The 13,700-nt window shown below is 39.6% G+C and overlaps 1 protein-coding gene across 1 annotated transcript in view; it reads left to right on the top strand.

Annotated features, from left to right (window-relative positions):
- dock1 (dedicator of cytokinesis 1) overlaps positions 1–13,700 on the top strand; it is a 443,854-nt gene that overhangs the window by 299,463 nt on the left and 130,691 nt on the right. Inside the window, exon 31 of the mRNA XM_055646705.1 lies at positions 417–517. Coding sequence (XP_055502680.1) covers positions 417–517 — 101 coding nt within the window. The remainder of the gene's footprint in view (positions 1–416; positions 518–13,700) is intronic.

Below are 13,700 nucleotides of genomic sequence, written 5' to 3'. Positions count from 1 at the left end.
TATACACATGATGGGCTAAGTGCCCCCCTTTTGTGCTGTAAATTTATATAATTTAATGATTATCTTGCTACAATTTTTTTTTAACATTTAACTTTCCTAACAAATTTGGCAGGTATCAATAGCATTGCAGCAATATTACACATTATGTGTGTTTCACTGTCAAGTCTCGAAACTTCCATGAGAGTATGGACAATTAGATAGCAACTTACAGATTTATGCAGTTGCCTGTGCATGCTATTCTTAGTATTTGTTATTTAATGATGGTAAGCAGTGACATTGAAACCATTATTTCTACTGTAAAACCTGGGGAAATATAAAACCAAATCTGCAGGCAGTAATCTATAAAACCATAAACTATTTGCCATAATTCCATACTTTGTTTATTTGTGTCTAACTTTCCTCTATCTAATTTACAGTTATGGAACAACTACTTTCATCTGGCTGTTGCTTTTCTCACTCAAGAATCACTTCAGGTGGAGAACTTCTCAAGTGCAAAACGTGCCAAAATTATCAGCAAGTAAGTCCAAGCATGTGATATAGTGTTTTTTTTTTTTTAAAGAAACCCCTCTCCTTATTTCTGTTTTTCCATGTATAATTTCAACTACTCTTTCACTGTAATTTTCTACTCATTAAATTTGAAATGTAAGCTTGAAATTACTAAACTAAGTTACCAAGCAGAGAAAAATGATTACAAAATTGTGAAATAGAAAAGAAAAATTACTTAATTGAAAAAATTAACGTGCTTGAAAACTCAGCATTAGCACAAAATAGAAAGAAAGGTAGGTTATCTAGACCCTCTATCCCACCCACATTCAATACAAACATGGTGTGATATGCCCAGCCTTCCAGTCCTCTTCTGTACCAATTCCCCAAAGGTTATATTTCCTATTTAAATACTCCCAAAGATCTCGCCTCCTCAACCCTCTGGGACAATGAATTATTGAATTTCGTCACCCTTTGAAACGAGAAGTTCCTATATATCCCAATTTTAAATGACAGCCCTCTAATTTTTTTTTAAACTGTATCCCCTTGTTCATAATGTTTCCACTGTGGGAACATAACAGCGTCCACCCACTTGTTCCTTCGAAGTATTTTAAGTGAAGATCACCGCTTTTTCGTCAAATCTCCAAAGAATATTGGTCTAATTTATTTGGCCAATATCCGTAGCATTGCAGCAATATTACCCATAAGACAGCCATATCTAACTGAATCCCTTTTGAAATGCCTCCATTTCCAGTATAACCTTTTGTGAGGGAACCAATCTGTGCACAGTACTCCAAGCATTGATTAACCAATACTCTCTGCATCGGTGAGACCAGGCCCAAACTGGGTGACCAATTTGCAGACACCTGCGTTCTGTCGACAAAGGCCTTCCCAAACTCTTAGTTGCATGCCATTCCTTTGCCAACTCTCTTTACATTCACATGCCAACTTACCCATCCATGGCTTTCACGGCCAGTGAGGCCCAACACAAACTATGAAACAGTAGTGTAAACACTGACATTTCCAGTTTTAGGTAACGCTCACCTTTAGTGTGTTTTCCTCCTCCACTCCCTCTCTCTCTCCTTCCATTCCTCAGCCGTCACCTTTTCGATATCCACTCCCTCCCACGACCCATTTTTATCCCCTCCCCATCCTGGTTCAATCCACCGTACACTTTTATTTACCCCAGTCTTCCTCCCTGCACCATTTGGTTTTGATTCCTTTTTGTTCCTACTTATCACCCTCACCCTCCACCAATTGTGTCCACCTTCATCCCCACTTTGTTCCAAATGCCTCTTTTCATAAGCCAGCCTCCATCTATTATTCACCTGCCCCTCTATCCCAACTCTATTGCTCCAGCTTCCCTACATGGCTGCATCTGTCTATCATCCTTCATCCCTCCTTCTCCACCAATCACCAGCTCCAGTCTCACCAGTTCCCCCGCTCTTTATACTAGTTCCCTCCCCTCTCCATTCCATGACGATAAAACATAGGAACCAAATTAAATAATTTGACCCATCGAGTCATTCCCAGTTTTGCCATTCGATCATGATTGGTCTATTTTTTCTCTCTCAACCCCATTGTCCTGTCTTCTCCCCGTAACATTTGACGCCCTTACTAATCAAGATTCTATAAATCTCCACTTTAAAAATACCCAATGACGGTCTCCACAGCATGTGTGGCAATGAATTCCACACATTCACCATCCTCCGGCTCAAAAATGTCTCCTCATCCCCATTCTAAATATATGTATTTTTATTCTGATGTTATCCCTCTGGCCCTCAGCGCTCCCTTTACCAGAAATATCCTCTCCACGTAAATTCTATCTTGGCCTTTCATTATTCGGTGGGTTTCAATGAGAATCGCACCACTCTCAGTCCCGATGCAGGGTTTTGACCTGAAACATGGATAATTACTTTCCCCCCTTGCCACCCACAGATGCTGTTTGTTCCACTGAATACATCCAATATATGGTTGCTCCTGATTCCAGCATCTGCAGTCTCTTGTGTCGTTAGTACCCTGCGCTATTGTAATGATACATGCCTATTTCTAATATCTAACCTTCTTGCACCTGCTGCACGTGCTTGCAAACGTTTTGCAGTTTGTGGACAGGAATACCTGGATCCTGTTCATTTCAGATAACGATCTGCCTTTGGATTCCTCTTATCCAAGTGCATGCCCTCACACGTAGCCTGATTTTGTCTCTCATTAAACATAGAAATGAGATTGGTGTTACACTTGCCTTGAATCAACAATTGAGCTCAGATAAGTGATCTTGCATCTTGGCTTGAGAGCAAATGTGAGGGAGCTAGCAACCACAGAAAAATAAGCTGGTATATGTGATTACTATATGCGTGCATTGTTGGCAGTCATAAAGGGGGCAAAATAAATGTTGACGTGTCGTGACTACATAAATCATCAGGCAGGGAAAAATTCTGCTAGAAATTGAGAAATTATTACTAGAGGACCTGAGAATGACAGTCAGTCATTCAACTAGCAACACATCTGCATATGAATGCACTATTCCCAAGGGCCACAACAAAGTTAAGCAAAACAAGCCATGCTCTGAGATAGGAGTATTGTATTTGCAAAGGATGAAATACTTTTGTGACTTTATTTTTGCAGTCAAAAACCTAAACTAAAGCCAGAAAACCAAATTGAAATGCAAATAATTTAGGTCTTGAGAGTCTTTCGTCTGGTTATTCATATCATAGAAACATAGAAACATAGAAAATAGGTGCAGGAGTAGGCCATTCGGCCCTTCGAGCCTGCACCGCCATTCAATTTGATTATGGCTGGTCATCCAACTCAGTATCCTGTACCTGCTTTCTCTCCATACCCCCTGATCCCTTTGGCCACAAGGGCCACATCTAACTCACTTTTAAATATAGCCAATTAACTGGCCTCAACTACCTTCTGTGGCAGAGAATTCCACAGATTCACCACTCTCTGTGTAAAAAATGTTTTTCTCATCTCAGTCCTAAAATATTTCCCCCCTTATCCTTAAACTGTGACCCCTTGTTCTGGACTTTCCCAACATCGGGAACAATATTCCTGCATCTAGCCTGTCCATCCCCTTAAGAATTTTGTAAGTTTCTATAAGATCCCCCCTCAATCTAAATTTTAGCGAGTACAAGCCGAGTCTATCCAGTCATGACCTTCACATGATATCCAAAACATGCTTTTGTTTCAAAACCATTGCATAGTGAGGAATAGCAGATACCTAGCTGAAGCAAATTGTTACACTACGCTGTGTTATCACCCTGGTTAGTACTAACCCTTCCAAAAACTGTGGCACACTTGGAAATGTCAGTACATTATTGTGGCATTAATTCATTGCCTTGTATGCTTTCTGACATGATAAAGAAAATTCTTGCAGCTCACTGTCTACTTTTCTATCTCAGCCGATGAACCAGCACTCCTCCATGTTGAATGCAACCTGGTAGAATGATGGAGGAGTGTCCACCACACGTTCTTAGTAAATAGCAACTCTTTTCCACACTAAGAATGTGACTGTGTTGTACACTTCATTAAATTGGACACATTCAGAATGAATCCAGCAGCGCCAACTTGTGAATCAAGAATAGCAATGGCATTGTATTTCACTCAAATCTTTAATCAATGTGGCATTGCAAATCGTTTCTACCATTAAAACGATCTTCAATCAAATTCATTAAGAAGAACATGCTGTGAAGAGCACCAGGTGAATCTGAAAAATAGACATCAATCAGTTAAAACCATAACTGAAAAGCATGTGCATGCTCATAAGCTTTGATGTAGATAGAGCTAATTTCACAACTAATATATTACACCAGAGCTCTGCAGTATTTTAATAGAAGTGAAAATTAAATATTAGCTGGAGAAAGCTCTATGATTAGCCCTTTCTCAATAACAACGGAGCCCAACAAATGAGTGCAAATTAAAGCAGCCAAATATTTCACAAGATAGACAAGGTGGAGTAACTCAGCGGGTCAGACAGCATCTCTGGAGAAAAGGAATAGGTGACGTTTTGAGTCGAGACCCTTCTTTAGACCTTTCAGACCCAAAGGTTTCTGTTTCTTTTCTCCAGAGTTGCTGTCTGACCCGCTGAATTATTCCAACTTTTTGTGTCTATCTTCAGTTTAAACCAGCATCTGCAGTTCCTTCGTACACAAAGATTTCACAAGCTTCTCTCCCTGTAGTATTAAATGAATGGACCATCTCAACCTCCTACTGGAGTTCCATTAGGCACAGAATCCAATTGATCTCTTGCCTAGAAAATAGCTGAGTACACCAGATACAGCATTCACCATTGACTATGCAATTATGCTTCAGAACTAAATGTGTCTGCAGCCAAGCTGTTTTATTACAGCGGTCCAGAGGGGTCATACAGTGAATGAGGCAGGTCATTTTTTCATCAGAACAGAACTGCCTTCATTTTCTTCATCAGTGCCTCTATTTAATAGCTAACCACGTGAAAGTTTTCTGTTTATTGCTCAGTGTTCCATTCACAACTCTTGAGCTAATGAAGCAGCATATGCCCTCATGCACGAAGACCTGCACAAAATTTATGATAATTGATAAGTAACATTGATCACATACAATGTTAGTAATGTCCATCTCTGACAAGAAGGAGTAGAAAGACCTTTCCAGCAGTGGCTGAAAAGCATTAATAACCATTAACATATCTCTCAGGATGGAGTTTGGCTATTATACTTTAATTGCTTTTTTGCCATCCATGAAGCACGTCGGGAATGCGATGGAACCGTCTCTGGTTGCCAGGATAACTAAAGCTCTAACACCAAGCAGTATAATAGTCCATTTAACTTGCACCCTTTCAATCCATCTACCATTAGTCCAATATTCCACAATATGTGTTATTCACCAAGATACAGTGTAGTAACTCTTGAGAGCTTCTTCCAATGCATCTCCCAAACTGTGACGTCTGTAAGGACAAAGGCAGCCCAAATCTGGGAAACTTTCAACTCCACCCGGACCACTTTGGTCTCTTTAATGTGTTCAAGAAGGAACTGCAGATGCTGGAAGATCGAAGGTACACAAAAATGCTGGAGAAACTCAGCGGATGCAGCAGCATCTATGGAGCGAAGGAAATAGGCGACGTTTCAGGCCGAAACCCTTCTTCAGAGTGATGGGGGGTGGGGGGGAGAAGGAAGGAAAAAGGGACTGCTTGGTGAGCAACACCGGAAATCAGATTCAATAAATAACACCCTCATAGAGCCTTGGAGCCATATAGCAAAGAATCAAGCCCTTCAGCCCAACTTGTCCATGCCGACCAAATTGTTTAATTGAGCTTGTCCCACTTGCCTGCGCATGGCCAATATACCACCCCAGTCTTTCCTATCCATGTCTAAATGTCCTTTAGGTATTATGGAGTCTAGAGTTCAATCTCATCAAAATGATCACTTCCTTTTTCTCATTTCCACCCATATAGCCTCACTGGACACCAGGACTATCTTCTTTTACGAAACCTCTAGGATGTTCTCCCTCATCAAAAATACAACTGTCCTGAAACATTTGTACCCCAGAACATTCAGCCATCAGTCCTGTTGCTCCCTCAACCACTTTTCTGTAATAACCCAGTCTCATGTCTTTATCCATGCCCTGAGTTCATCTGCATTGCCTGTTAGCCTTATTGCATTGAAATAAATACAGTTTGAACCATCAGACTTCCCTCGCTCCTTGCCATGCTCCTGCCTGTCCTATCAACTGAACTTGCTTTCTTTAACTTCTGCATTTGCCTCAACCTTCTCATCTGCCTCATTGCTTCATTGGTTGCCAGGCTGTCATTCAAACCCTCCTGCGTATATCTAGCAAATCTCCCCGCCAGGATATTGAATGAACCAATTTCAGCTAATTCAACTATTCCATATCCCTGAATTCCATGTCTTTTTTCCCTCCTGGTAACAAGGATTTTATTCCTCTTCTTATTTATACTTTCTTCAATCTTTATTCAAAGGCAATGATGATTGCTGAGCTGTTGAGTGGAAAGCAGTGAATTGGTGAGAGAGAATAGGGGATATGTCGGCAAGCATGTATGTAAATAAATGAAAGGAAACCTACCTGAATCAGATTGCTTTGGTAAGAATTTGCACAAGGAAGCCCTCTTTTAATTGAAGTGCTAAATTAGTAACACTCCCTCTTAAAATCTAACTCAGCTGAAAGTGCCCAATGACAGGCATACTGCAGAATCACATTGACAAATTTCTCCCGGGAACACTGTAAGGGAAAATGCTTTATCAGTCTGAAGTTTATTTATGGCCGGAATTGCTGTTGATTTCCCAGAATGGTATGATTCTACTATAATCGGGTTCCATTCTAAAAACAAAAATGATTTTTATGTATATAGCACTGAAAATAAAACAGTTGTTTATGATAACATTTGTAGACTGGTATCTTTATCCGGTTAATTTCCCAGAAGGTACACTAATTTCCAAATATTAAACATTCTGCCAAAACAGTAGGGTTTTGGAAGCACATAAGTATCATTAAATACAATCAAGGAAAAGATTAGCTTAAATTAAAAACAACTATGCTGCTGTTGATTTATTTTACAAGTAAGATGCAACAGAAATTCTTCAATTCTTGTACAGTACCTGGTTCCATCAGGGCTAGAATGCAGATATTTGAGTAATATGCTAAAGTTCTTATCTTAATAAAATGTAGGACCTGTATGTTCAAAAAACAATGAACCTTGATGTATTAATTGGTTGTGACATAGCTCAGTCAGCCATTGTGGCACAGTACTTTAAAGGACATGAACTTCTTCAGTTACTAAAGTGTTTCGGCCTTTCGTTTGCACATTGACAAAAATCAATTTTTAACCTATTAGAAGATGTCAGACAAAGAAAATAGATATCCTTCTAAGCTTAATGAGACATAATTTGTGGATGAAGAGTACAATGGTCCATCACTGAACAGCAGAAGGCAAGAGCTGTCAACATATATATACAAAAAATTAGGTCAACGGAGATGAAATGTGTTTAATCAACTTCCATAGTTTCCTGTCCAGAAAAATGATTTACTCTATAAATCGACTGAACTTTGTATCTTCTGATTAAGTTGTGTTATATCTCTCCAAATCGATTTCCTTAATAAGAAAGGGAAGAAACCCAGGCAGTTCTTCTGTAAGAATGTATTACATATTGGGTGTTAATAAAACAACAGCATGTATTTAATGCCTTTAATTCCTCCATGTGTGAAATACAATTTAGAAGGGAGCAGTCTATCTTTTATGCCCTGCAACACTTTGGTTTTAAATAAGTGAAACCAGTACGAGATTTGTGTATTAAATTATCGTGACAAAGTTGGATTGTTCCAACCTGCCTCCAAATTTTAGTGAAACTTGGTTGGAGTGAGCAACTGGCCATGCTCCTTCAAGTGTAAAGGGAGGAAATTCAGACGTGGTCACATCATGCGCTGAAAATGGAAAACAACTGAGTATATAATTAATCTTGTTTCTGATGTTTCTCACGCTCAAGTACTTACTGACATTCTAATTTTAATTCTGGTGAGTGTGAGTCTTAGGGTAAAGACGTCAACTGGCAATGTACAAGAATACACATTGGTAAAGCCTAATATGAAGCATTGACAGAGATAGAAATTCAGTTAATGTTTCAGAATAATATCTTTTCATTAGGATAAGTAGCCCCCACCCCCCCCCCCCCCCCCCATTGATCCATTTGAATTGACCGCTTCAAATTTTCACTTGAACCTGCCGTCAGTGGCATCATGCATGTTAGTGACAATATACTGCAGAAGCTTGAAGCCAGGAATAACATTCATTCCATTGTGGCTGCTCCAGGTGTAGGGCAGAAGAGCCCACACATGCAAATATGTAAATGAAAGATGCTCAATTGTTATGTCTTCAATATCAGGAGGCTTAAAATCTATGCCTATGCAGCAGTATGAATTACATATCCTGCAGTTTGATAGTCAAGCGTGATCTGTACACTGTGTATTTCTTTGCCAGTGAACAATAAATCTTTATGAGATCTCTGGGGTAAATTAAATTATGTATCACCTTCATTCATTCCAGGCCTTAATATATTTTCATTGCTTCTTCTTATCAGCTTTTTCTTAATTGTCTATTGTCACCACGTGGGGTTTAGTTTAATCTTTGGCTGGCTGAAGTAATAGTGAATGTGAAGTGTGTGTTACACTGCAAATTTCAAACATTAACTTATCGTAAAATAAAATTATATATTGCCTTTAGGGGTCAAATATTAGGAAAGAAGAGCAAAGAAGTCTTTTCAATAGTCTGTGCTATTTCATATTACTGAAAATTCCTGAAAGGTAGAGGGATCCAGGGATCAGAATAGGGGTGAAATGTCACGTTTTCAGAGGCATGGAACTGCCAGAAAATAATTCCAATCCAAAGGTACCATTGAACAGAAAATGCTATGATTTCTGGATTTCAAAAGAATTTAGGTTTGGCTCTGAAAATTTGGTCTCCTGTAATATCAAAGGTTACTTGTCAACCCTAAAAACCCAGTTACATTTGCACCAAGGAATGCAATATTAAAAAAAAAAATTCAAGATGCTGTGTGTGGGTATAACTCATAAGTAGATTGCTGTTGAATAGATAGAGGCCCAGCTTAGTGCCTTTCTATTTCAAAAACATACAACAAGCATTATTTTCTGGCCATTGTTTAACAGTGGATGTTGTAATAGTAATGAGCTGATGGAAATGTTTTCTTATGAACAGTGCAAAGATTATTTATATTGATGTACATGTAAAATATTAGTGTGTGGAAAATATATTTTACTGCACAAGAACAAATGTAACATAATTATGGCACATAAAAGCATGCTAGATGTCAATTTGAGTAATTGACAGCAAGAACTGCAAATGGTATACTGAAGGCACCTTAGACATAGAAACATGTCTGAAACTATCTCCCAGGAACCTTTATGACATGTTTTAGAGAAGGAGAGATGTACAGAATGGATTTTGGAAACATTTCCAGAAGGGTGAAATATTTAAAGTCAAGATTATGAAGAGACTAGAACTGGAAGTATGAAGTGGTCTCAGAAATCTGTAGGGATGGAAGAAGTTACAAAGATGAGCAGCAGGAGGGAAACAAGGGAATGAGCTGATAATAAGAATGAGAATTCCAGAACAGTGGCCAAGAATCAGAATTCCAGAACCGTGGTATTATTTAATCAAGAATTAGTATAGTTCAGCAGGCAGGAGGGTTGGATTAGCAGAACCTGATGTGAGTTGGAACTTCTATGAAATTATTTTAGATTATCAATTTGGTGTGGGTAGGACTTGGGAGGCCACAAAGGGTCGTGTTGGAATAATCATACAAAGCTAAAGAAGACATATTAAGGCATTTAACCTCTTTGAAAAAGATTAATTGTCAGTCATAATTGAACTACATCTCAGATATATAAGAAGCAGGGGAAGAAATTACAAAGACTCAATTTGCAATCTTTCAATCCTCCCTGTCTTCAGGAATGGTGCCCATGAGAGTGGCCTGTATAATAAAGGGAGGTGGGGATTACAGCGGTTAGTTAAACTTCTTTGATGTGCAAGTTATTGGAATCTATTTTAGGAAACAGCATAACATTTTGTAGTTAGCGAGGATTTATTACAGAAAATATATCTCTGACTAACTTGACTGAATTTGACTGGGTGCTTTTTAAATGGAGTGCTGCACCAATAAGGTTTTACATGCTGGTACTCATTACATTGTTTTTTGTAATATAAATGATTTGAACCCAAATATAGGAGACGTGATAAAGAAATTGGCAGAGATACAAAAAATCTCCATGTTATTGATGAATATAAGGATAGCTTAAGACCTCAGGATGTTGTAGATGGCCTGTATAGTTGGACCATGCAGGGGGTAAATGTCGAGATATGAAGTAAAATGGAGGTACAAACAGACCTTGAAATGTACATCCATTGATCCTTAATGGCAGCATGACAGATCAATTAGGTGATTAAAAAACATACTAAGATGCTTTATTAGCTAAGGCCTGGAATACAGAGGTATGGAGCCTATGTTATAACAGATACTAGCATTGCATTGTATTTTGGTCATTACAGAGGAGACAAGACAAGAATGTTGTCAGAACTGGAAAATGGTCAGAACTGGAAAATTATAGTATGAAGAAAGATTCACATGAAATTGATCACATTGAAACAGAGGAGACAGAGAGGAAAATTAATTCAGGTGTATAAAATGATGAGGGTAAGATAGTGTAAATAGGGTGTGTTTCCCTTAGCATTTAGATCAGGAAGCAGAGGGTAAAGACTCAAATAAATTGGTAGATACATTGAAAAGGAGCTAAAGAAAATGTTTTCACCCAGAGGGTGTTTGGTGCAATAATAGAACTGTTATAGAAGAGTGGCACAGATATTTGATTGGATACTTATTTTGTAGGCTAATATTAACCAAATATCATAAACCTCTGCTTCAACCTCAGTTTCCAGAGAGAGAGAGAGAGAGAGAGAGAGAGAGAGACAGAGACAGAGAGAGAGACAGAGAGAGAGAGAGCGAGATAGGGAACAGAGGTTTTGATTGGGACTGAAGGCTTTAGTCTTATTTGCATTTGGTTGAAGGGACTGAAGGCTTTAGTCTTATTTGCATTTGGTTGAAGAGATTTTCCCCACCCACCACTCAATTCCAGGCAACTTATTAAAGCATTGTAGAGATCAGAAGACGTGGTAGTAGTGAAATAGAAATGCTTTATTATCACATGTGACTAGGCACAGTGAGATTCTTTGCTTGCATACACAATGTATACAAATAGCAGCCACCTACGGCGCTGAGGAGTGAGTTAGAATTGGGAACTGGGTTATCAGTATACATGTGAAAAGTTATTTTGCCTGATAAGAAATATTTGAAAGCCCAGGCATTTTTTTTTAAATGTTTGCTTTAAAAATTTTGAGCTTCCAGGAGATTTCTTTATTCATTTATAATATTAGCTGGTAATGCATGCTAAATATTTTTGTAACATTTACAAAAGTTAACCAGAGTTCCATAAACTATCACAGTCACATTGAATGATGATGAAACTTGAAGCAGTATTTGAAAGCTTTTTTAAAAAAAATCTCCTTAAAGTTTTTGAACTGAAACATTGTATTTTATATTTCTTTGCAATTAATCTGTGTGCTTGCTGAATAAGTAAACATTTATGATAGAGAAGCAAAATACTGAAACTGATTCGAATGAATATACATGCAATCATAATACATTGAGATTACAAAAAGAAGATTGGCATTAGCTGCTGGTTAATTAAAATTCAGAACTTGATATCGAGCAAATCTCCAAATGATTCAAAGGTCATATCCAAAGGCTTATTTTTTGTAATCCATGCTATCAAATAACTGTTTATCTTTCAGAGATTAATTTTGACATTTTTAATACCTTGTGTTGTGCTGATCAACCAGGAAACGCACCATTTCCATTTCACATACCAAAAATCAACCATCTCCATACAAAATATAATAATTAATTGCAGAGTGAAACCTTCCTCCAATATACCCAATAATGTTTAAGAAAGAACTGCAGATGCTGGAAAAATCAAAGGTAGACAAAAATGCTGGAGAAACTCTGCAAATTAGGCAGCATCTATGGAGAGGCATTGGTGACGTTTCGGATCGAGACCCTTCTTCAGGAAAGTCGACAATTCCTTCTCTCCATAGATGCTGCCTCACCTGCTGAGTTTCTCCAGCATTTTTTGTCTACTCAATAATATTACTGTACTAGCTCCTTCATACTGCTTGCTGCTGCATATCTATCTAGTCTATCTATATATTAAAACTGTGTGTGTGTGTGTGAGCTCTCTGACGCCTCGGTCCGCCAGAACCACATGCTGAAACCCCTCATTACGTTTGGACATTGTTATGTACATATGTTGTCATGGAATCCTTCGTCGTCCCCCCCCCAATTTAAAAATCTAAACGGGACACGAGCTGCTGACGTCACAATGCTCTCTTCATTTGGCAGCCCGGCTCTCCTCCACCCCCGCTGCCCGCACCATGCCAAGTACGCTCGCGCCACGCCTCCTGCAGCTCGACTCCCGCCCGCCCAGATTTTGAATAAAATTGTTCACAAAACATTAAAAACAAATTAAAATCAAACTGCTGCATGAGTCACGGTGCTACCTCACAGATGTCCGATCACAATGGATCTCATTTACATATGTGCCATCACAATGAGACAGGTGTGGGAGATTGGAACCTTCATGTGGTTCCACTAAAATGAAACTGCTGCATGAGTCACAGCGCCATCTCACAGATATCACAATGGGACAGGGGTGGGAGATCTCAGCCCCCTCCCTCCCTCCCTCGCTCCCACCCCCGTGCCTTTCCCCTACTCCCCCCTTCTCTCTCCTCTCTCTCCCTCCCTCCTCCTCTCTCCCCCTCTCTCTCTCCCTCTTCTCTCTCTCCCTCCTCTCTCTCTCTCTCTCCTCTCTCCTCTCTCCCTCTCTCTCTCTCCCCCTCCACTCTCTCCCCCCTCCACTATCTCCCCTCCACTCTCTCCACCTCCACTCTCTCCACCTCCACCACTCTCTCTCCACCTCTCCCCTGCCCCCTCTTTCTCCCTCTCCTCTCCTCTCCCCCCTCCTCCCTCCCTCCTCCTCCTTCTCCTTCCTCCACTCCACCCCTCCCCTACCTCATCCCCCTCTCTCCTCTCCTCCTCCCCCTCCCCTCTCCCCCCTCCCCATCTCCCACTCTCCCCATCTCCCCTCTCCCCCCTTCCCACCCCTCTCTCCCATTCTTTGACTCTTCTCCCACGTCCCCCTCTTCCCCTCTCCCCTCCCCTTCCCCATCCCTCTCTACCCCCCTCGCAACCACACATTGAGGGGAAGGGACCCAATGGGTCCCCCTTGGTCTCGTAATGTTTAATCTTTAAGCACACCTACGAATAGCCAAGGGAATGTGCTCAGACATTGCAAACATAATTTTCACCTACAATTTTTTGTTGCATGTGAACAAGATACTTAATTACATCTCTTTTTGCCTGGAACTCTGGTACCAATAGGGTTTGACCATTGTCAAATCCATTGTGTCTTCCCCCAATTATCTAAATTTCAGCCATTTTTATTTGGTAGTCATATTTATTTTAATACATATTCCTTTTTTTTTAAATAAAAAAAGCCCATGTATCTTTCCATAGTGATTTTCAAACCTGAAGGCAAAAAAAAGTTGCTCGGAACGCTTGGCAGGTCAGTCAGCATCTCTGGAGAGAGAAAGAATGTTA

The sequence above is a fragment of the Leucoraja erinacea genome, chromosome 15 (assembly GCF_028641065.1).
Source record: "Leucoraja erinacea ecotype New England chromosome 15, Leri_hhj_1, whole genome shotgun sequence".
NCBI classification, from domain to species: Eukaryota; Metazoa; Chordata; class Chondrichthyes; order Rajiformes; family Rajidae; genus Leucoraja; species Leucoraja erinaceus.
Note: the sequence above shows the minus strand (reverse complement) of the source record. Positions and strands in the feature narration are given on the sequence as shown.